The 23175-nt window shown below is 32.0% G+C and overlaps 1 protein-coding gene and 1 pseudogene across 1 annotated transcript; both read left to right on the forward strand.

Moving 5' to 3' along the window:
* The first annotated feature begins 1595 nt into the window (after positions 1-1595).
* Positions 1596-22000, forward strand: LOC123654872 (serine protease nudel). Its single transcript, XM_045590733.1, has 30 exons — positions 1596-1668; positions 3037-3179; positions 3222-3696; positions 3778-3838; positions 3936-4049; positions 4202-4449; positions 4701-4858; positions 5306-5433; positions 5503-5683; positions 5898-6223; positions 6352-6650; positions 7332-7447; positions 7538-7697; positions 7792-7974; positions 8065-8875; positions 8990-9159; positions 9238-9351; positions 9430-9607; positions 9702-10139; positions 10865-11053; positions 11820-11987; positions 14274-14533; positions 14696-15631; positions 15788-16221; positions 17063-17299; positions 18460-18622; positions 19421-19618; positions 20106-20337; positions 21232-21360; positions 21608-22000. The coding sequence occupies exons 1-30, from the start codon at positions 1596-1598 to the stop codon at positions 21918-21920; spliced, it is 7635 nt and encodes a 2544-aa protein (XP_045446689.1). The 3' UTR covers positions 21921-22000.
* LOC123655441 lies at positions 2055-2174 on the forward strand (annotated as a pseudogene).
* Positions 22001-23175: the final 1175 nt, after the last annotated feature.

Here is a 23175-nt window from a genome sequence, read left to right on the forward strand (position 1 = left end):
TAGTTTTATTGGCATCACATGAGTCGGTACTTTACATTTTAATATTCGAAAAATGTATATCACTTGGTGATTGTTGTGACACAAAAGTTTCATATTACATCAAGTCGCAAGTAAGTATGAATGTTGTTGTGTCTGTACTATTTACATTGAAATAATGTGCCAACGTGTAACAGTGCCAAATATTTTTCGATTACTATTACCTCGAATAAAAATTATTTATTGGTCACCATAAATTAGATATTTGTTGATGTCTGAACTCTTGTATATGTTTCCAAACAAATAAAGTAGAGTATTGTTGTACGTAGTTATTCTAATCAAATCATATAGCTTGAAGGCTTCATTCTTCTTGTTAATGGTTCATTTCATACTTAAAGATTAATACAAAATTAAGTTTTTTTTTTACTTCAGCGAGAAAACATTGCAAAGACAAATTAAATTACAAGTAATAGAGAACTACTCGGTATCACAGTTATCAAATTATGGTCGATATTTCGTCCACAATTGTCATCTTATGATACAGTTTTGATTATCACGAAGTCTTTATATTTTTATACTTTACTTGAAAATAATTATATTGTAGTATTTTAACTTGCGTATCTGTTTCAAAATTCAATTATATTATTAAATTACAGCAAAGTTCGTTCTTACGTAATTGTATTTTCCAATACCGACTTTGTATAATTGTGAATATGGGTAAATATAATAAAAGTCTCGATTCTTGGGTTACATTTAGGTTGGTAAATTACAACCAATGCTTTTATTGGCTTTCTATTTATTTCATTGATTTTCTTTTTGTTATTATATTTAGAAAGATGCTAAGAATTTAACGTCAGCTACAAACTTATTTATGACGAGTAATGATAATATTGTAACTCCAAATTTCCGACTCAAAAAAATGGCCCAAATGATTTAAGATTTGCTAATAAATAAATTTATGGTTTGTAGTAAAGTTTTTTTAGCCAAAGCAGATTAGTAGACACAAGGTTTATAAATGACAAAGATTTGTGGGCATACTACATGACACTGCATGTAGCAAGATAACTATGATTGAACTTATAATGGTTGAGTAAGAGTACTGACGGCTAAAAATAGCTGTTAAGTTTGTTCTTAATGGTTACATATGTTTTTTATCTTGAGGACTTTTTTTTAACCGACTTCCATAAAAGCAGGAGGTTCACAATTCGATTGTATTTTTTTTATGTATGATACTGTGAGCTTTTGACTGGGTAGACCGATTTCAATGATTTTTTTTTTATCCAAAAGGTAGTGCGTGTCATGTGGTCCTATTTTAATTTGTTCGAGATCTGATAACTACTTTTTGAATAATCTTTGATAAGGTACATTTAATTACGACCTTCGTGTACCTACGTTGTATTACTTGTCGCTGTATTTGTTTTTTTTTTGTAGTCGTTTTTTTTTCGTTTGCAAGTTACACAATTATTTTATTATTTACTTGAAACATATAATAAAATAGTACTTTGTAATATTGATAATGTATTTTTGGTAATTTGTTAAAATTAAATACAGACTAAAAAATATATTGTTTGCTCTGGACTCATTAATATTATTATCTCTTTTATTATTCCATTTAGATGATGGCACAAAAATCAGAAGAAAAGAAAATTGTCGGACTTCTCCCCATGGAACTAGCCGAGACAAATGAAAATGGTAATGTATTATTTATTTAAAAAAAAATTATAACCTTTGTCAAGTTGTGTTTATTTTAGTTGTACTGTGATAATATAAAAGCAAAATAATAAAAGGTATTTTATTCCAAAAAAATTAATTTCAGCGTATATTCGCTGACAATAAACAGTCTAAATTGAACAAATTACGTTGTAGGCATATCAAAATATTGAAACGATATATGAGTAGGCGAAGCAAAGACGTGACAATTTTTATGATTTTCTAACATTTTCACATGTTGATGAACGATATTGTCGATAATTCCAGTGACAAAAGTAATAAATTGAGTTACAATATTTTTGAAGTGAAACTTCTTTAGGATGAGGAGTAAAATTTTTACGGATCAAGCGCGTCACGCGTCACGAATTTTAAACGTCCATACCACGTTAAATACACCGGTTCTAGTCCGATCACCGAAGTTAAAAGCAATATCGGGGCGGTCAGTACTTGGATGGGTGACCGCATGGGAACACCGCGTGACGTTGGCTTTTTGTTATTGTTTTTTTTTTTTGTTATTTTTTATTAAATAGTTTTTGTAATTTAGCTTAACATAAAAATTAAAGATTACATTATGAAACTTAATTTTTATTAGAATAGATACTTAGAGTAATGCGTATTAAAGAAATTCGGGATACGGAATATTGTCAGTCTTTAATCTAGCATAATTTAACAAAATACATTATGTTCTTGCGGATAATTTATTTTTTCATGACATACAAAAGAATGAAACATTAAAGGACCTTTTTACAACTCACAGAAAACGACGTATAAAATTATATTTATAAATATATACAAAGTTCATAGCTCGACTAAACAGAGTCACCTAGCGTGTACTATAGAAGCTAGAAAGATTGTTAAATTAATATCGATAGCATTACATTGCAAACTAATAACTACATGGCGCTGGAACGGTAATCAAAAGCTTTAGATTTTTTTTAATTGTTTACCAAAGAAGTTTTATTTCTGACATGTGTACTTTGTACGCAGGCATTTTTTTTTAATTTATTATACATTTTTCATCAGTGTCTTTAAAAAAATAGAACATAAATTTTTAAATTCATATACTATTCATTTTCTACTCATGCTGCTAGAATAATAGCAGCATATTAATTAAGTTTGCCGTGGGAAATTTTATGATACGTTTTTTTTTTTCAGGAAGAAGTAGTGAACGATGTTTTTCTATTATACAAAAAGTACTGGCACTAATATCATTCATTTTAGTATCAATTGTGTTTTACTTACTAATATTAAGACTCCTGCATAGTGAGGGTAAGTGCGAATCAACATAATTATTATAAATTTATATTATTTTGACTTTTAAAATATTTAATAAAATTTGATCTTTTTCAGATACTATTCATAACACAGAAATAATTGTTTTGTCGGGATTCCAAGAGGGAAAAAATGTATCCATTTTAAAAGATGAATTAAAAACTTTGTTTGAAGTTACGAATAAAACATCGATACCGAACGAACGAAAAAAAAGAGAAGCTGTAACTAAATCACAAAATATAAAAAATGTAAGAAAATTGCAGCATAATATTAAATTCAAAGATACCCCAGACCAAAAAGCAAAAAAAATAATAGCTGAACATGAACTTCTTTGTAATGATGATGGCCACAAAGATGTTTGCAAAGAACTGTTTATGACTTTGAAATCCCGTGCAGAAAATAAATTTTCAAATCATCATGACAACAATAAAGAGCTTATTACTATGCAAGAAAACGTAAAAAACGAGATTATTGATAATACAAATCCTGTACGTAATATTAGCCCAGATATATCAAAAAGAGAAACAAACCCATCATATATTAATGATATTTTAAGACCTGTAAAAACTGTGTCTAATGATAGACATATTTATTCCTATTATGACTCTGATAGACTACAACAAATACAGCAAACATATGTACAACCAATGGTTCATTTGAATGATCATTTCAATCCTCAGATAAGGGATCAGTGTTTATTAAAACGACTCATGAGGCAAACTTATCCAAATTTAGACGGTAAGGTGAAACTGAATTAAAAAATATTTCATGTATGTTTAAACTTTCAACATGTTTTAACGTTTTTTAATTTTATTTTAGGAGCATTTGATAATCATCACCAGGTATATCACCCATTAATTCCCTCATATCCAATAACCAGGTTAGTGAATATTAAATTACACTTACATATTTTAATCGTTTGTTTTTTCTATTTCGAAAGAAATGTCACATTTAACAAGAAAAAATAATATTTTTAGGCAATTCCCACCCGACGTTATATCACCCTATGTTCAAAATCGTGAGATGGAATTGTCCAAAGAAAAACCACATCCGCAAGATATGGCAATAGTAATGAAATTTATTAATTCCAAGTAAGTTTATAATATCATTTTCAAATCAATTTTATTGAATTTAAAATACATAAGAACAAAGTATTTGTAAATTTTTTGCTTAAGTTGACTTAATTTTAATCTTCATAATTTAAACCGTAATATCATAATTTCATTTATAATTCCCCTTCTAGGCGCGGATCAACTCCAAAAGAAACACACTCCAATTCTTCTGTAAATGAGATTGAATGCCGAACAGGCACGATATCTTGTGATAGTGGTAGTTTTTGTATTGAAGAAAACAGGTGGTGTGATGGTAACGTCGACTGTGACGATGTCAGCGATGAATCAAAATGTAGTTGCAAATCTAGAGTAGATGAATCTAGAATTTGTGATGGCTATTTCGATTGCCCCTTTGGTGAAGATGAAATGGGATGTTACGGTATGCTTAAAGAAATGAATATCTTAGTTCATTCATGAATTAAAGCCTCACACTCAATGTCTAACAATATCAACCAATTTTGATTATTTGTAGTGAATATACATGCCAGAAGTATTAGTATACTGTATCAATATTATAATAAGTTTCATTTTTTAGTGGTATAACTAATTACATTTATTATTAATATTATATTATTTTTTATATTATAAATTAAATATGCATAGGTTATTGTAAAGTGATTTCCTTTGCAGGTTGTAGCGAGGATAGTTTTAGTTGTGAAGATTTAGATTTTAATTCAAGAAGTACATGTTTTTTTAAGGACCAACGTTGTGATAACATAGCTGATTGTCCAAACCATAAAGACGAAATTGACTGTACGATGTTGGCTTCAAACTTACATAAAAAATCTGTATGTTTTTTCTGCACGTTTTACCTGAATAAATAAGTAAATAAATAAATAAGGGCGTCACACTCAACGGTCCCCACTAGTATTATCTCCTGCGTCAAAGGTCCAGAAACACACAGAATACATAAGCACAAACGCCCAGACGTTTGCCATGTGCTAGGAACGAACCATCAACCCCGCGCAACAGCCACAAATCAGTGCTATGAGCGTTGCGCCAATGCGCCGTCTAACTACAACAACAATACTATTTATTTATTCTTTATATAAAATCTAATACCTTATTTTATTTATTTGCGTTTTGCTATTTTAAACGTTTATTAGTGAAAGCTATTAAACTAATTATTTCTACTTCATTTTTTTATATAAATAATAAGAACAAAAACAATAAACAATACTACAAGTCCATAACTTTTTATTATTGTCTCTATTTCGTAATTGCTAAATTTTTAGTTGTTTGCTGTATCAAATACAGAAGGATTCCTGCATAGAAATTATAAAGGAAATTGGTATGCTGTTTGTAGCAACCCTTATATGTGGGCACATGATGTTTGTCGTCGCGAAACAGGACTTATAATAAGGTAATTTTTAGTCTGATGAAATAAATTCAAGTGTGATGATAATTTTTTTGTCTAAATTTTGTTTTACAGACCACCTTATATTCAAATTATACCAATAGACCCATTACTTAAATTAAATTACATAAATACGGGCCCCGCTGGCCTCTTACGTAAGAGCAACACTTGTTTAAATTCTTCTGCTGTGTATGTAACGTGCCCGGAATTATTGTGCGGTACAAGAATTCTTTCTGCATCCCAGCTTTTAAAAGAGGTATATATTACAATTCGTAAGTATGGAACAAAAAATTTTGTAATTACAAGGGGTATAAAAACAAATATTATCACGCTTGTAAAAATATTTGAACTTATCGGGTATTTCTTATTAAATAAGAAAAAAAAAACATTTCCTTAAAGTCCTTGACTATTTCATGTATTTCATGTGTTCCATATCGTAAAACATAAATTTTATGACGCTTTTATCTCAGAATGCAATGGAAAACAATCTCTTTGGTCGGAACAAAAGATATCTTCTCCAAAAGCGCCCACATCCTATGATGTTTTACGGCGACCGCATGAAAAGATATACAACAAATAAAAGTGGGGGATCAGACAACCTTTTGAATTATTTAAGTAAAGGTAAAATTGATGAAGCGAGGAGCAAAAGAGCACAGGGTAGAGTGGTTGGAGGTAAACCCAGTCAACCGGCAGCTTGGCCTTGGATGGTTGGCTTGTATAGAGATGGAATTTTTCACTGTGGTGGAGTGATAATAAATCAAAATTGGGTCATGTCTGCGGCTCATTGTGTTCATAAGTAAGTAAGAATATAATAAATTTTAAAATGAAAAAAAAAATCGACTTGAATGACTTTGTATTATATAATGTATTTTATATTGTTTTATTGTATATTTTTGTTATAATAATAGTTAACATTTTATTTAGTTTTTGGCAGTACTATTATGAAGTGCAAGTCGGTATGCTTCGTCGATTTTCTTTCTCGCCTCAAGAGCACAACCATCGTGTAACTCATGTTATTGTGAACCAAAACTATAATCAAGAAGATATGAAAAATGATCTGTCGCTATTAAGAGTAAAACCTGGTATACAATTTAGTCGTTGGGTTCGACCGATATGCTTACCAAGCCCAGAGGTTGCTGGAGCAGATTGGATGTGGGGACCACAACCTGGAACCTCTTGTACTGCTGTAGGATGGGGAGCCACTATAGAACATGGACCAGATCGTAAGTAAATTTTTAGTAAAGTAAGTGTGTAAATGTATGAGATCTTATATTTTAATGTTGAATACACCAGCCATGGACCTGGCGGAAACGTCAGGCCCCAAGGTAATATATTTTACCTTAAAATTTTGTTCGCGTTAATCCCCGTGTGAACATTAAAATATAATAATGCAACGTGAAAGCTTAAAAGTTGTTGTGAGATGTTATGTTGAGAAGTATATCCATGTAATTTTACATAAGTGCGTTTATACTACTACTATACAGTATTACAAAAATATAAACATAAAAAAAAAATAGTACTGGACAAATGATATTGATCGTTATAATATATTGAAAATAACAAAAGAAAACAATATACCAATACTGCTTTTTGCTCCAAGTGTAGTTTTAGATTACCACCTTAAGTTTGGGTGTAATACATTTACTTATTACGAAAAATGTACCTAACTAACCTAATCTAAAAGACAGACATTTAGTTACCTACCTTAGAAACATATGATCGTTTATGTTTGTTAAATATCATATATTTGTGTGCTTTTCGAAATTAAATAATTATAGATACGAGAACAAACGCCCAAAATAGAAAAACATATAGTAACATAAGTAGGTAAAATAGCAGATACCAAACTTGGACGATCAGCATTACTTTTGTCATAATTGAATACGGTACTTTATTTATTACAGCTGATCATATGCGTGAAGTTGAAGTCCCGATTTGGGAAAATTGTAAACATGAAGAAGATAAAGCTGGTAAGGAAATTTGTGCTGGTCTTGCTGAAGGAGGAAGAGATACGTGCCAGGTGAATTATTATAATAACTCAAAGAACGTGAAGTTTAACATATTAAGAGTTAAGTAGATTAACATCGGTATTTGTTTATTATATACCTAGGGCGATAGTGGTGGACCACTATTGTGTAGAAATCCTATGAATTCTCAACAGTGGTATGTAGCCGGCATCGTTAGTCATGGGGATGGATGCGCAAGAGAAGGTGAACCAGGTGTTTACACCAGAGTCAGTATTTTTGTGAAATGGATAAGATTCCAAATTTGTAAGTTTATAATTTTTATTTACGTTAATATTTAGTAATCGTTGAGCATTTTTGTCAGAATATCTACAAAATTTTTAATTAATACCTATTACAGCATCAAAAACTTTACCAATCATTCAACCAAAACAAGACTGTCCGGGTTTCAGATGTGACTCTGGAATGACAAAATGTATACCCAAAAAACGTATGTGTGATAAAATAATAGATTGCCTCGATGGAGAAGATGAATACAATTGCGACGTGATTCAATCTTCTGAAACTAATACTCTCTCGGTACAATTGACAAATAAAGTAAATATGTCACAAAATTACAATGAAATCAGTGCAAATACAAATATTCTTAATAATAACGATAACATTTCAACAGCTAAATCTGATATTAAATATGACTCAAATATTAGCAACAACTTTATTAAAGTAGTAACAAAACCCACAACATCTAATTCAGAAGAGAAAGAAACTATAAGTCGTTTAACAACGGAAATTAGCAGCACTTATATTGACTATACTAATACATTATCTCCAGAGGTACAAACGGCGGAACTGAACACAAAGTCAGACGAACTTGAAGAAGATTTAAAATATACTTCAACTGAAAAAGTTTCAAACGTTAATTACACACAAGAAAACGAAAATGACGTGAGAGTTGACGATAATCATATAGTAGATCCAAGTAACGTCACAAAATTATCAAACGAAGAGCTAGGACAAAAATTAATAACATTAAATCACTCAAAATATCCAATAGACTCGATGTCATTTATTTTAGAAAGTAGCACTATGCAAAATAACGATGTTTTGAATCAAGAAAATAATGATTTAACTACAACGGAACTTAATTTAGATAATTTCCTTCAAACAAGTACCCATGATAATACCAACGAACATTTTGATAGCGATATAGGTCAAAGTTCTAATAAACTAATTATTGAATCACTTTCTAATTCTGATCTTGTTCTGGAAAATTTTAATGATGGAACAAACATAAATAGTAATATTATTGAAATAATCAACCAAGTTTCCTCAGATTCAACCAGTGTTGAGGATTCACATAATATTAGGCAACTTGACACAAGAAGTGAAATAATTAATGATGTAGACATGATTATGTTTTCAGAATTTCAACCAGCAAAAAAAAGAAAGAAAAACTTAGCATCAAAAGAATTTAATTGTAGTCGGTAAATAATTATTTTCTATTTTCTTTACTTTAAGTAAAAACAAAATGGTTAAAAAATCAGAAAAGAAATTACGTTTTCCTGTTTTAAAATAATAAGTCAATTTATATTCCCCAGAATATCCCAAACAGTCCCGTTTATTAATCGATGTGATCAAGTAGCAGATTGTGAAGATGGCACTGATGAACTTGATTGCACATGTCTAGATTATTTGACGAAGTTTGACAACAATCTCATATGTGATGGCTATTTTGATTGCGCAGACGGTCAGGATGAATTAGATTGTTGTAAGTAAGGAAAAGAGTAGAATAAAGCGGTATCTCTTTAATCAACAATAATTCTCAACCAATATTATAATATTTTAGATACTTGCGAAGAAGACCAATTCCTATGTAAACGAGATCAAATGTGTCTATCTCCAAATTATGTTTGCGATGGTACACAACAATGTCCACTAGGAGAAGATGAGGTTAATTGCTGTAAGTGACAAAGAGTCAAATAGTAAAATTTAGTTGCCTTTTTTTTGTAAAAATTCAATATTTAATACATATTTATAGACGCACTTTCAAATGGAAAACACATTATTTATGATTTGAATAATATACCACTTGTGACTTCAAAGGGCTTTCTAACAAAGAAGTATAACAACAACTGGCATATTGTTTGTGAAGAAGACATGTCGATTCAGCAACAACAACAAGCCGCATCTCATATGTGTCGCTACCTAGGATTCAGGTAAATTTGTTTTTACTTACAGTTAATAATGTGTATAATGTATTTTGTAAATATTTAAAATCTTTTATTGATATTTATCGCTTTAATTTTTCAGTGCAGCAAATAGATTTATAATAAAATATATAAATTTGAAAGATGACGTACTTAATTCTATTGAAAACACGAAAAGAAAGCGGAACATAGAGAATAAACTACCTGTTTATTTTGCATATAAAGCTAGTAATAACACTAAATTTAGTAATTATAATATCATAGAAGATCCTCAAGTTATAAAGGAAGAATGTGTACCCAATGTAACAAAAACTTGCATGGCGTTGTATATATATTGTGATCATTCTCTTTTCACCGATTTTACTAGTATCCAGCTTCGTAACAAGCAACAAGCAAATAATGAATCTAACCTTTCTCAATTGTCCAATCAATTATGGCCATGGGTAGCCAAGTTGTATATAGATGGAACATATAAATGTACTGGTGTTTTAGTAGATTTATCCTGGGTTTTAATTAGCAGTTCCTGTTTACATAGTATTACGTGAGTGTATTGTTTATTTATTTTACATATTTTGAGCTTTACGAAGTATTCTTCTTATTGTTCACTGTAACCTGTCTTCTATCTAGATTTTTGATTAATCGGACAGAATTTTGGAAAAATACTTACGAAACTTTATTTTAATAAGTGATCGGTCGGTTGGTGCAATTTGCAGTAATACTGCTTTACGCTCCAGAGTCCTGGGTTCGACTCCCATCTGTTATCTGGGTGTAATATTTATTTATATTTGTGCTTTTTATAGTCAATATATAAATCAGTAAATTGTTAACTTAAACATAGGCATCACTTTGCCTTCAGGAACGACTTACTGTGTGTGTATGCTAAACATATATATTAATTCATATCCGGTTTCCAGAAAGCAAAATAACAATATAGATATTGGTTACACTGGTTACACTGTGTGCAAAAGTAACTTGGAAGGTTGTATCGAGAAAACGGTTTAAGAAACTGTTTATACTGATATTTCTACAACGTAAAACTAAAATTTTTGAAGTAAAACTTTTTTACGCACGCTTAACTTGGGAAGTAAGCTAATGAATGTCTGCCGAAAGCGTTACGAAAAGTGTGATCAGGCGAAGTGAACGGAAGTTGTGAAGAAGATATAAGTTAGATGAAACTAAAGAAGTTTTACTTCAGGCACACTCGTTTTTTTTTAACTTTTAAATCGTATATCGTCATGGTCGTAATATCGTCTTATATTTTTCCAGAATGAGACATCACTACATTTCAGTATTACTTGGATCTCATAAAACGCTCAATACTACCGTAGGGCCATATGAGCAAGTTTACCCAATCGATGCGAAGAAGGAATTGTATCGCAGTAAAGTTGTATTATTACATTTAAGGCAGCCGGCAGTTTATTCAGCTATGGTAAAACCGATGGTGGTTATATCATCGTAAGTATCTGTTTTGAAAAAGTTGTACAAGTATATAAGAGAGGTATAAAAATGTGTTAATAGTAAAAAAAGTAAAAGTAAGTAACAGAATAAAGTTGGAAAATAAATAGTACCTTAAATTGTTAAAATGATACCGTGTATCGTTTTAAAAAGAGAGATCAGTGGATAAATTATTGCATTCTAAATCAATCATCACATCAGCCTATCGCACTACACTACTGGACATAGGCCTCCACAAAGTTGAGCCAAAAATGGCGTGAACTCATGTGTTTTGCCCATAATCACCACGCTGGGCAGGCGGGTTGGTGACCGCAGGGCTAGCTTTATTGCACCGAAGACGCTGCTGCCTGTCTTCGGCCTGTGTAAATGTATGTTTCAATACCAGAAGTTGGATGGTTATCCCGCCATCGGTCGGCTTTTCAAGATCTAAGGTGGTAGTGGAACTGTGTTATCCCTTAGTCGCCTCTAACAACACCCACGGGAAAAGAGGGGGTAACCGTAACCACACAGCATTCTATATATATATTTATTTATTTATTTTTAATGAATGGATTAAGTAAATGTTTTGGATACAGAATACCCAATGTTCCTTACACGCATCTTACCTAAATTTTTTAAAGTCAAACCATATCTCTTTACCATATTTTTAAATGAAATATTAACATTTTATGACCTACCGAATTATAAATAAATTTAATCGGGGGTTATCTTAATATTCCTTCGTTTAATTTTTTTCACTTCATTCTTATATACTTCATATTTTCAGATATCATGAAGACAAAAAAAACACATTATGTGTAGCGGTGGGACAAGATGAAAATAACAGGACCTTTAACGTCCTTTTAAAGGAAACTGTCAACTGTGATTTGCACAATCGATGCTTCATCCGTCAAGAAAATTACACACGCCACGTTAGTACAGCTTTAGCCGCTTGGTATCACATATTCGCAATTAAGTTACTTTGATATAGATGAGTAATGAGTCATTCATATAACATTCTATCTTCATAGAATTACAAAATTATTAAATTATTTATTTTACATCTTTAAAGCTCAAAGGTGAAATATTTTGAATTAATAGTAGAATATTTTTTGTGTTACTCTTAATTTGCAGAGATTAACGAAATGTTAGAAAAGTGATAACTTCAATAAGTCTAGTAGTATTAGTAGTTGACAAATGGCTTTTGATTTATTATATTTATTTATATAATTTATTTATACTATTGATAGCGCTTACAAAATACCGTACGGTTTTTAATTTAAATCACGTATATGATAGAGCGTTACTGTAAAAAAATTACTCACAATGTTATAAAATTATGGTTCAGCTATTTGCATGTGGTGATTACGGCACAAACGATTTGTTGTCTCGTGTTTGTCCTGATTATTTCGTGTGTGAATTTTGTTTATTATTTTTCTGTAAACGACATTAAATTTGAAAATAGTACTAAGAGTTTTTATCCTCCGGCTTATTTCCCTCCCGGCCTTACTCGGGGACATTGGGGTACCTACTTATTTTTTTGTAATAATTAATAAAGTCGATGACATAATAGAAAGGCACTAGGTAGTTATAATTACGACTCGTCCATCCGCTCTAGATTAGGTAGAACATAGGATACGTTACAATGTATAAGATTCATAGAAATAAGCAAGAGACGCAAACTCAGCGTCTGGTCGGCCCACCCTGACATCCGCTGGGCACAAGACTGTAGTAGTTAAGCAGAGACATTAAAGCCTCCAAATCGGTTACATGTCTTTCATTTTATTTTATTTAAATTAAGTTAGTTAGTAGTAATTAGTATAAATTGTTTCAAAACGCTCCGAAACCAAAAGTGGCGCAGCCGGTGAGGATTCTCTTATAGCCTCCGTAGTTTTCGTGTTTTTCGACGTCGAAATTCGTCTACAAAAATTACGCGAATATTCTACGTGAGCAGAGATCCTTCGAACCAAATAAATATTCTTTTGTGTCTCGAGAAGCAGAGAAGACAGAATATGGGAGTAGCGGTCATTTGGTGAGTCAATCTTTTCGCCAATCCTTGTTCCCGTAATCCTCCTATATTTTTCATATAAGTTATTAAGTTATTGTTATTCTTGAGATCAAACCTTGCTCATTATAACGTTGTGAAATTGATATCTCCGTATGAAATTATTCGGTCTTATCTTTCTTAGAATAGGAATATAGAGTAGTAAGGAACATAGATACTTCATTAAATTAAATATTAAAGTTCGAATTGTATTAAAGAAATTAAATAATATTAAATTTTTATAATATTAATGTTAGCATATTTCATGTTATAAAATTAAATTTTGAATTGAATTAAATAAAAATTAATTAATAAATTGTTATAACATTAGTGTTATAGTACCTTTTTAAGAAAATAGAATTAAAATTGAATTGAATAAACTAAATTAATAAATTTTTATAATATTAAAGTGTTATGATACATAATTTAATAAAATTAAATTTTGAATTGAATTAAATTAATTAAATAATATTAAATTGTTATATAATTAAACATATTCATCATTACAGCCTATACAGTCCACTGCTGGACATAGGCCTCCACAAGTTTACGCCAAAAATAACGTGAACTCATGTGTTTTGCCCATAGTCACCACGCTGGGCAGGCGGGTTGGTGACCGCAGTACTGGCTTTGTCGCAGCCTATCGCACTACACTACTGGACATAGGCCTCCACAAAGTTGAGCCAAAAATGGCGTGAACTCATGTGTTTTGCCCATAATCACCACGCTGGGCAGGCGTGGTGATTATGGGTGTGTGTGTGTGGTTACGGCACTAAAGAATTTAACCACCCCCTCTCTTCCCGTGGGTGTCGTAAGAGGCGACTAAGGGATAACAAGGTTCCACAACCACCTTGGAACTTAAGAAGCCGACCGATGGCGGGATTAAACATATAATAAGTTTAAATTTATATTAAAAGTTTAAATTTTAATAAATACTTAAATGATTTTACAATACATTATTTTATAAATTTACAAATAATATTTTACAATTTTTGTTTAATTTCTAAATTTGATTTTTATTATCATTTTATTTTATTGTGTGTTTTTATTGTGTGTGATTTTTTTTTTCTCTCGTTTGAAAGTGTTTTATATTTAAGACAGTTGCATCCTCTGATCATTTCATTACTCTATAATCATGACAACCACAACCGTATCACTAATACCAAAAGAAATTTTAGATTTAATTCCGCTATATAGTGGTGATAAAAGACAGTTAAATCTTTACTTACAAAAATGTCAATACGTGATTGAGCATTATAATGGCAACGAGGAACAAAATCTTTACGTTTTTAATGCTTTAACGAGTAGACTAAGAGATGATGCAGCTGCGCTTTTATCCGAACGAGAGGACATTGTAACATGGTCCACTTTAAAAACTCTGTTAATCCAACATTTTGGAGACCCTCGCAGTGAAGAGTGCATTAATATGGAGTTAGAATCCTTAAAAATTAATCCAGGTGAAACTTTTCTCGAATTTTGTAATAGAATACAAGGTGTTCGTTCGTTATTAATGTCGAAGGTCAATTCAATCCATGATCCAGATTTAAAACTTGTGAAGTCGGTTATTTATAATAATACAGCTTTAAATGTGTTTTTATATAACCTCCCGGAAAATATAGTGCGTATAGTTAGGCTTAAATCACCCACAACTTTAGAAGCAGCTTTAAGTATTGTTCTCGAGGAAGTAAACTTCTTAGAGCAATATAAAATGCGTAATCATGTACATGGTAATAGCCAAATTATGGGTTCATGGCCACCGATTACACAACCATTTGGTCACAAGCCCAGCTTACCTTTTTATTCTAAATTTAATTTTAATAATTCTCAAAAGGCACCTCAAATTCAAAGTCAAGGTCCACTACCAAGGCCATCGTTCGGTTTTAGACCTCATTTAGGTTTCCGATCGCAACAAATTGGGTACAAACCCCCACAGCAGTTCGGGTATAAGCCCCCACAACAACTAGGGTACGAACCCCCTCAGCAATTTAGCTTCAAGCCACCACAACCTCAACAACAAACCAATGATGTATCCATGAGAACAGCTCAGCCAAAAATGCAACCAGAATTTAATTTAAATAAATTAACCATGACTAACTGTGAAGAGAATTTTCCATGTGATGAACATTATTATTACGACAATGAATGTTCAAATGATATCGATATCAATTACTGTTATGATGCTGATGCAAAAATCAACGCCTTAAATTCAGATGAAGAAAATCAGTCACAAGTAGTTAGTGTTGATCAAAGCCTAGATTGCGGTGATTCATCAGCAATGACTATATCAGATTTAAGTCAAACAGCAACAGCTAGTTCTATAGAAATTCCTAATGAAAATGTAAATAAAAATGGCTATCCTGTGCGATCAGAGTCTAGTAGATTGGAAAAGATTCATTCAGACTTGAATTCAGGGCTATCTGGAATACCAATTTTGAATGAGGCCATAGACACCAAAACTAACCAGATTTTAGTTTTTCCATGGCTCAAAAACGATATGCAAGTAACAGGTCTATCGCGTGATAACCAGAAGGTCTTAAAAGTTTTCTTACCAACAGGCAAACCTGAGTTAGTAAAAGAATTATTAAAACAATACATAAAGCCGAAAACAAAGTATTTTATTTATTTTAAAGAAGAGGAACATCGGAAAATATTCAGTAATATAATTATTCAACTTTTTGAAAATGGTTTAGTTAATTTCTATGAATGCACAGAACGGGTAGAATATGTTGAAGATGAAGGAGAACAGAGAGCCATCATAAGTAAACATCATGAAGGAAAGACATGCCACCGGAGCATTAAGGAGACTTTAGTTCGGATTCGTAGAAATTACTATTGGAATAGAATGCAGGAGGCAGTTACAGCAGTTATAAATAGTTGTGAAGCATGCCGGAAAATGAAATATGATAGAAAACCCATTAAACCTGTTCTGCAACTGACAAAAACCCAGGATGCCCCGTTTCAGGAAATGGTTAAGGAACATGCAAAACGGATCAGAGTATTGTTAACGGGTAAGATGGTAGCAAAAAGGAAAAGGGTTAGGAAAAAGACAAGTGGTGAAGCTAACATTGAGTTTCCTGAAGGAGAAATTGTTTTTGCAAAGGACGTTAATAAGCGTAAAAGCAAAGATAAACCAAGATATGTGAAGGCAAGAGTTATAGGACGAGGGAAATATCTTACCCCTAAAGCTTGGAGACAGAAACACCAATACTCCTATTAACGTTAAACGTCCTCCGCAGGTTCTGCTGCACCATGGTAAAGGAAGGGAAAGCAAACATTCAAACCGACCACTGGACTATAGTTAAGCTTGTAAGATTAGAACAAACTAGTAATGATTTAAATCACATTTTCATAAATTACCAACAAATGTGTGGGATAATTGATTTGAATGCATCATACTCTTAAGAACTAACAAGCACTAAGATTCATAGACTTTTTATGCGATATAACAATAGAAAAATACAGACAACTAGTACCATAGAAACGTTCTAAGAGAGGTTTTATAAATCCTTTTGGTTCCGTAATAAAAATAATAATAATTACTAATCTGGATCATAATGATGCGGTTAAATACGATGAACTTATCTCAAATCTAAATACCTAACAACCAAATTATTATTTCAAAGAAACTGACAACAGTCTCTAAAATGTTTGATTGTTTTATTAATATAACTGAAAGATGTATCTGTGAAGCAGAATAATTGAATTTTTGTAACTTATCTTACGGAACTATGTATTGTATTTACAAGCAACTTTCGTACTATATTTGTTAGACTAAGTGAAATGGAAATAGCATTAGTATTAAGTCTCTATATTACATCAACCAATTACAGATAACTCCGATTATAATTACTTTAAGATTATTCATTACCAATTTTTCATGAACCACAAAACAAATCTGTAACCATTATTCCCAAATATCCTTACCTTTTGGCGAAAGGAATAAAGTACTTACCGCTTGTAAAACCGTGCTGTTCATTGTCGACCAGCGACCAATTCCTATGCACCAACGAGCTCTAATAGAATCAAATGTCGCTAAGAAGATACCAATTAAAATGCATATGACTCTATCTAGGGCATGTGTACTCAACATGAAAGGAATAAGTTTAGATGAAGTGAAATATATGGCCTTTTCGTTGAAACATAGTGCAGTGATTAAAAGTGTTTTGAATGATAAGAAAGACAATAACTTCAGTGAAATTTTAGGATATGTTACATTAGTTCTAGTAATTTTAAGTCTTTTGTTTTTTTTATTTTATATAATATGGCTAAAATCGCCAAAATGTTTATCATTTAAGCAAAATCATCGGAATGAATCTCAAATCGATCCTTCCGATAATTTTCCTCTTAGGGATGGAGGAGTTATAATTACGACTCGTCCATCCGCTCTAGATTAGGTAGAACATAGGATACGTTACAATGTATAAGATTCATAGAAATAAGCAAGAGACGCAAACTCAGCGTCTGGTCGGCCCACCCTGACATCCGCTGGGCACAAGACTGTAGTAGTTAAGCAGAGACATTAAAGCCTCCAAATCGGTTACATGTCTTTCATTTTATTTTATTTAAATTAAGTTTAGTTAGTAGTAATTAGTATAAATTGTTTCAAAACGCTCCGAAACCAAAAGTAGGTATTGGAGCAAAATAATAATTGTTATTGTTATTTGTTGCATAACACTGTGTAAACTATCTAAGTTTTTAAATAATTAAGAATTTTTTGACTTTCGTTATGTGTGTATAATCGACTTATGGCGAAATCAATATTTTCATTACGATTCATTTCATTTTTCAAACGTAGGTGAGACTGACTTCTAATCAGAAACCTTGTTTACAATACATTCATTATATTATAAATTCATCATTATTAATTATTTTTTTTGTTCTACAGATATGTATTATGTTTGTGATCCTGATGTAAGCAACGTGTAAGATTTTTACAAAAACATCGGCTATTATATATAACTAAATTTTGAGTCAAAATCAAAACTAGCTACATTCTCCGCACATAAAAAATAAATAATTAAAATATATAATAAAAAAAATATAGCAGATAAAATTCAGCAGTTTTTAGCTACGGAACTAATTAATAAGGAAAGGAATGTTAGACAAGCATTACTGTTTTAACTGTTTTGATATCTAAACTTGCTAATCTGATACTCATACTCGTAATGGAGCTTATTGCGAATTCCAAAAAAAAAATACACGAAAAAAGAAACGAAAAGTTTTTCCAACTTAAACTTAAATTTTGAACTTACCTGTCATTCTCCACAAATAATTAAACTGTTCAGTGTTTTTTTTTTAGTTTGAGAGATAACAAATAATTTCTTAACCACTTAATTATTATATTATTTACATGGCAAGTTAATAGTCTCTCTTGTTTTTACAGTCTTGTACAAACTCCGAATGGGCAGGTATAATTTCATGTCACAGCAAGCAAGGATGGTATCCAGCGGCGTCATTTGTTGAAACTCAAGATTGTGCTCAGAGTAATCGAATAATAGGAACCGATATTGGAAATTTGAAACATGAAATCAAATCTTACGAAGGTAGTAAACTCGTTTAAAAAATATTTTAACAATATTGTATACTTTTGTAACATAATATAAAATATTGTATACCTAAGTGTAATTATTACGTTATAATTGTGTTTGCTGGCAAACGAAAAAAAACCGACTTTAATTACATCGACAAGTAATACAACGTAGATAGACGAAAAAATAGTCAAGTAAATACGCATTATCAAAGATTACTCCAAGAGTTGTAACCAGATATCGATGATATTTAAATGTGACCACATGATAAACATCGGCTTTCGATTAAATTAAAAATCATCAAAATCGGTACACCTAGTGAAAAGTTATGCGGATTTTCAAGGGTTTCCCTCGATTTGCCTGGGATCCCATCATCAGATCCTGGTTTCCTTATCATGGTACACAATACACCACACCTGGGGTATTTCCTTTCCGACAATTTTTTTTTTATCAAAATCGGTTCATAAACGACGAATTTATCCCTGAACATGCATAAAATATATATATATACGGTCGAATTAAGTAACCTTCTCCTTTTTTAGAAGTCGGTTAAAAAATACTTAAAATTTATTAATATAAAATTTTATTAAAATTTTGAGTTTTTACCTTAATTATTCCTAGGTAGATACTTTTTACTTTACTATTGTATATTATAATAAAACAATATAATATGTATTCATAAATGACCTTTATCTTTAAATATCTACTCATGGTAATCGAACACAGTTAAATAGTCAAATGTATAATGAATAAATAAATCAAATATGTAACTTTTATTGTGTTTGTAATAATAAAAATAGGATAATTATTTTTCAGAAATTTCGTTATCAGATTCTATAGAAAAAAATGAGTTTGACGAATGCGAGGGAGTACGCTGTAAACGGGGTAAATGTCTCAAATTACGAAATGTCTGTGATGGAGTCACTCAATGTGAAGACGGCGCTGATGAGTCCAAAGACGCCTGTAAAAAGAAATCGGACATATGCATCCGGGATCCGCATTATCACGGCTGTGGTGTGTTACAATTATTTATTAAAAAACTAATTTTGACATGTTAACAATAAATTAAGACTTTAGAGTCAAGTTAATAATTAAGACTTATCTAGTAAGAAGCCTTAGATCTATAGTGAAATTCTTCAAATCCAACCCCTGTTAGTTATTGTTAACAATCCTTATTACAGAATTCTGAAATTCTCGGCATTCAATTTTTTGATTCATCGGGTCAAACGTCAACGAACGCATAGGAATATTTAATAGCATCTTGTGTAAAACTAGTCTTACACTAAACTTACCTAATTAAACTTACCCTATTCCAATTTAATTTTACTAGTTAATTCTTGTTGTCAATGTACGACTGTTAAGTATATTAAAATTAATAAAAAAACAAAATTAGGAATAATTTACTTAATAAAAAAGAATAATTTTTCCGTTTTAAATCAATATTTATATTTGTATATGAGTACTATTGTTATGTAACTTTTTGTAATTTTTATTTTAACAGAATGTCCAGTCGGACAAATGAAATGTCGTAACGGCCGATGTATTCTGAAAGAGCTCTTCAGAGACGGACACGATGACTGTGGCGATGGTACTGATGAACCCGGACATACGTCTTGCTCTGATTATCTCAGCCGTGTGATGCCCTCTAGACTTTGTGACGGAATTCTTCACTGTCACGATAGGAGCGATGAAGACCCAATGTTTTGTAAATGCTTTGCTAAGAAAGCATATAAGTAAGTAACAAAAGTTTTTTGGAGTTTATTTTTTATGAACTCCGTCCAACCCTATTAGGTTCCGATAGATGGCGCTATTTATTCGTTTATTTACCCTTTGATATGGTATTAATCTTTTTCTTAGACTAGTAAGCCTTTTTGTGCCTATTTAGACAATCGATCTGAAGGAGTAAAATCCAGTCATGCGTCGAAGCTGACACACACACACACACACACACACACACACACACACACACACACACACACACAAACACACACACACACACACACACTTTTTTAATGCTACTAGGGTGGAAAACAATTTTATGGCCAGCCTAGCAGTCACTGTAGCCTATCGACGCTTGATGTACTCCCGATTCTCCCGGGGAGCTCTGGGTAACATTACTTAAGAGCATTTAGTATTATTTCGCAGTGATTTTCTGTAAAGTTAGACGTACTCCCCAGTCGGGCTGTTATAATTTTTGAGAAAGATAACCTGCTATACCTTGACATAGCCCACAGAATTAGCAAGTTGAAGTGGCAGTGGGCTGGTCATCTGTGTCGCAGGACCGATGGCCGTTGGAGTAGACGGGTCCTAGAGTGGAGACCGCGTCTTGGCAAACGCAGTGTGGGACGTCCTCCGGCCCGTTGGACCGACGATCTACGTAAGATTGCCGGTGTAGGCTGGATGAGGATTGCGGAAGACCGGGATGTGTGGCGCGAACTTGGGGAGGCCTATGTCCAGCAGTGGACTGCGATAGGCTGAAGTGAACCTGCTATACCTTATCTACCTTATAAACACTGATTTAATATTATCCAAGAGTTTACAAATGAAACGTTACAAAGCAAATTTTTTTAAGTCAGTAATAATTTTTCTAATTCAAAAGTTCTATACTATTGTACGATTTATTATAGGTGTTCTCAAACGTCCAGTGATGAAGATTATTGCGTACCAATTGATATGGTTTGCGATAATGTAAAGGATTGTCCCAATGGAGATGACGAGCGAACTTGCATCGGCTTAAAATCGCCTAAGGGAACTCCGTGAGTATTTTTTAATTATATATAGCATAAAATCCACTCACACATAAAAAATAATTCGACCAAATTATGTAAAGTGAGGAAGAGGAATTTTTTGGAACACTAAATATTGAAATTACATCTTTATAGAAATATGGCTAAATAATAACATTAACATTACCACCATTAACCGTTTAACGAATTTACTAAACAGGAAGATTATTCCCTGAATTTCATTGTATATTTTAATGAGACCATTTGTTATTTTCAGACACGGCATAGGTGAAGTAATCGTAAGATCACATGGTGTATGGTATTCTAAATGCTATCCGAAACAAAACCATACAAGGTCTGAATTAGAGGCAATATGTAGGAGCCTGGGATTCATAGGGGGTCATGCTAAGCAACTGGCAATGCCCAACATAATAACAGATCGAAACAATGGTGTTGTTATTGATAAATTTACAGACATAACACTGAATATTAATACCACTATCAGACTAAGAAATAGTAATACGCCTATTGCTCGTGCAGTTGCCAACGAAATTGAAGATTGTTACCCAGTTTTTATAGAATGTCTTTAAGTAAATCAATATTACTATGTGTATTTTGCAGTTATTTGTTTAAGGTATTTTAAGAAATTAAATATATTTATTTTTATCTTGTTCGTGGTATCATTAAGAATTAGTAGTAACCCCTGACGCAAAAATAGGAATTTTAAAAAGACGCTAATCTGTGTGAAATATGTGGCGTCGTAGCTTTAGAACGGTTAGACTAATTTCGATTCGGCTTTTTTACGTAAAAGCGAGTTACCTCGTAGTGGTTAAGAAAATAGATGTTTGGTAAAAATCGACCCAGCAGTTTGAAGTGGTTCATCTTCAAATTAATTAATATGTATAACATAGTGAGTCTCAAGGAAAACGATCAGCTTCTCTCAATCTCTATATATATAAAAGCGAAAGGTCACTCACTCATCACGAAATCTCCAAAACTATAACACCTACAAACTTTAAATTTGGCAGGTAGGCTCCTTATAAGACGTGGGCATCCGCTAAGAACGAATTTTACGAAACTCGACCCCTAAGGGGGTAAAACGGGGGTTGGAAGTTTGTATGAAAGTCCTATGTTTTAGAAGTAACAGACTTGAAATTTAAAATGTAAGCTCTATAGATGGTGAAAAGGTGTCCAAATAATGTATCTTTAGAAACCAACTTCTTTATGGGGTTAAAACGGGGGATCGTAGGTTGACTCACTGATCACGAAATCTCCGAAACTATAACACCTACAAACTTGAAATTTGGCAAGTAGGCTCCTTATAAGACGTAAGCACCCACTAAGAACGGATTTTACGAAACTCGACCCCTAAGGGGTAAAACGGGGGTTGGAAGTTTGTATGAAAGTCCTATGTTTTAGAAGTAACAGACTTGAAATTTAAAATCTAAGCTCTATAGATGGTGAAAAAGTGTCCAAATAATGTATCTTTAGAAATCAACTCCTTTTTGGGGTTAAAACGGGGGATCGTAGGTTGACTCACTGATCACGAAATCTCCGAAACTATAACACCTACAAACTTGAAATTTAGCAGATAGGCTCCTTATAGGACGTAGACATTCGCTAAGAACAGATTTCACGAAATTCGACCCCTAAAGGGGTAAAACGGGGGTTGGAAGTTTGTGTGAATGTCCCATGTTTTTGAAGTAAGAGACTTGAAATTTAAAATGTATGCCTTATAAATGATGATAAGGTGTCCAAATAATGTATCTTTAGAAAGAAACTCCCTTTTGGGGTTAAAATGGGGGATGGTAAATTGACTCACTCATCACGAAACCTCCGGAACTA

The sequence above is a fragment of the Melitaea cinxia genome, chromosome 7 (assembly GCF_905220565.1).
Source record: "Melitaea cinxia chromosome 7, ilMelCinx1.1, whole genome shotgun sequence".
Taxonomy (NCBI): Eukaryota; Metazoa; Arthropoda; class Insecta; order Lepidoptera; family Nymphalidae; genus Melitaea; species Melitaea cinxia.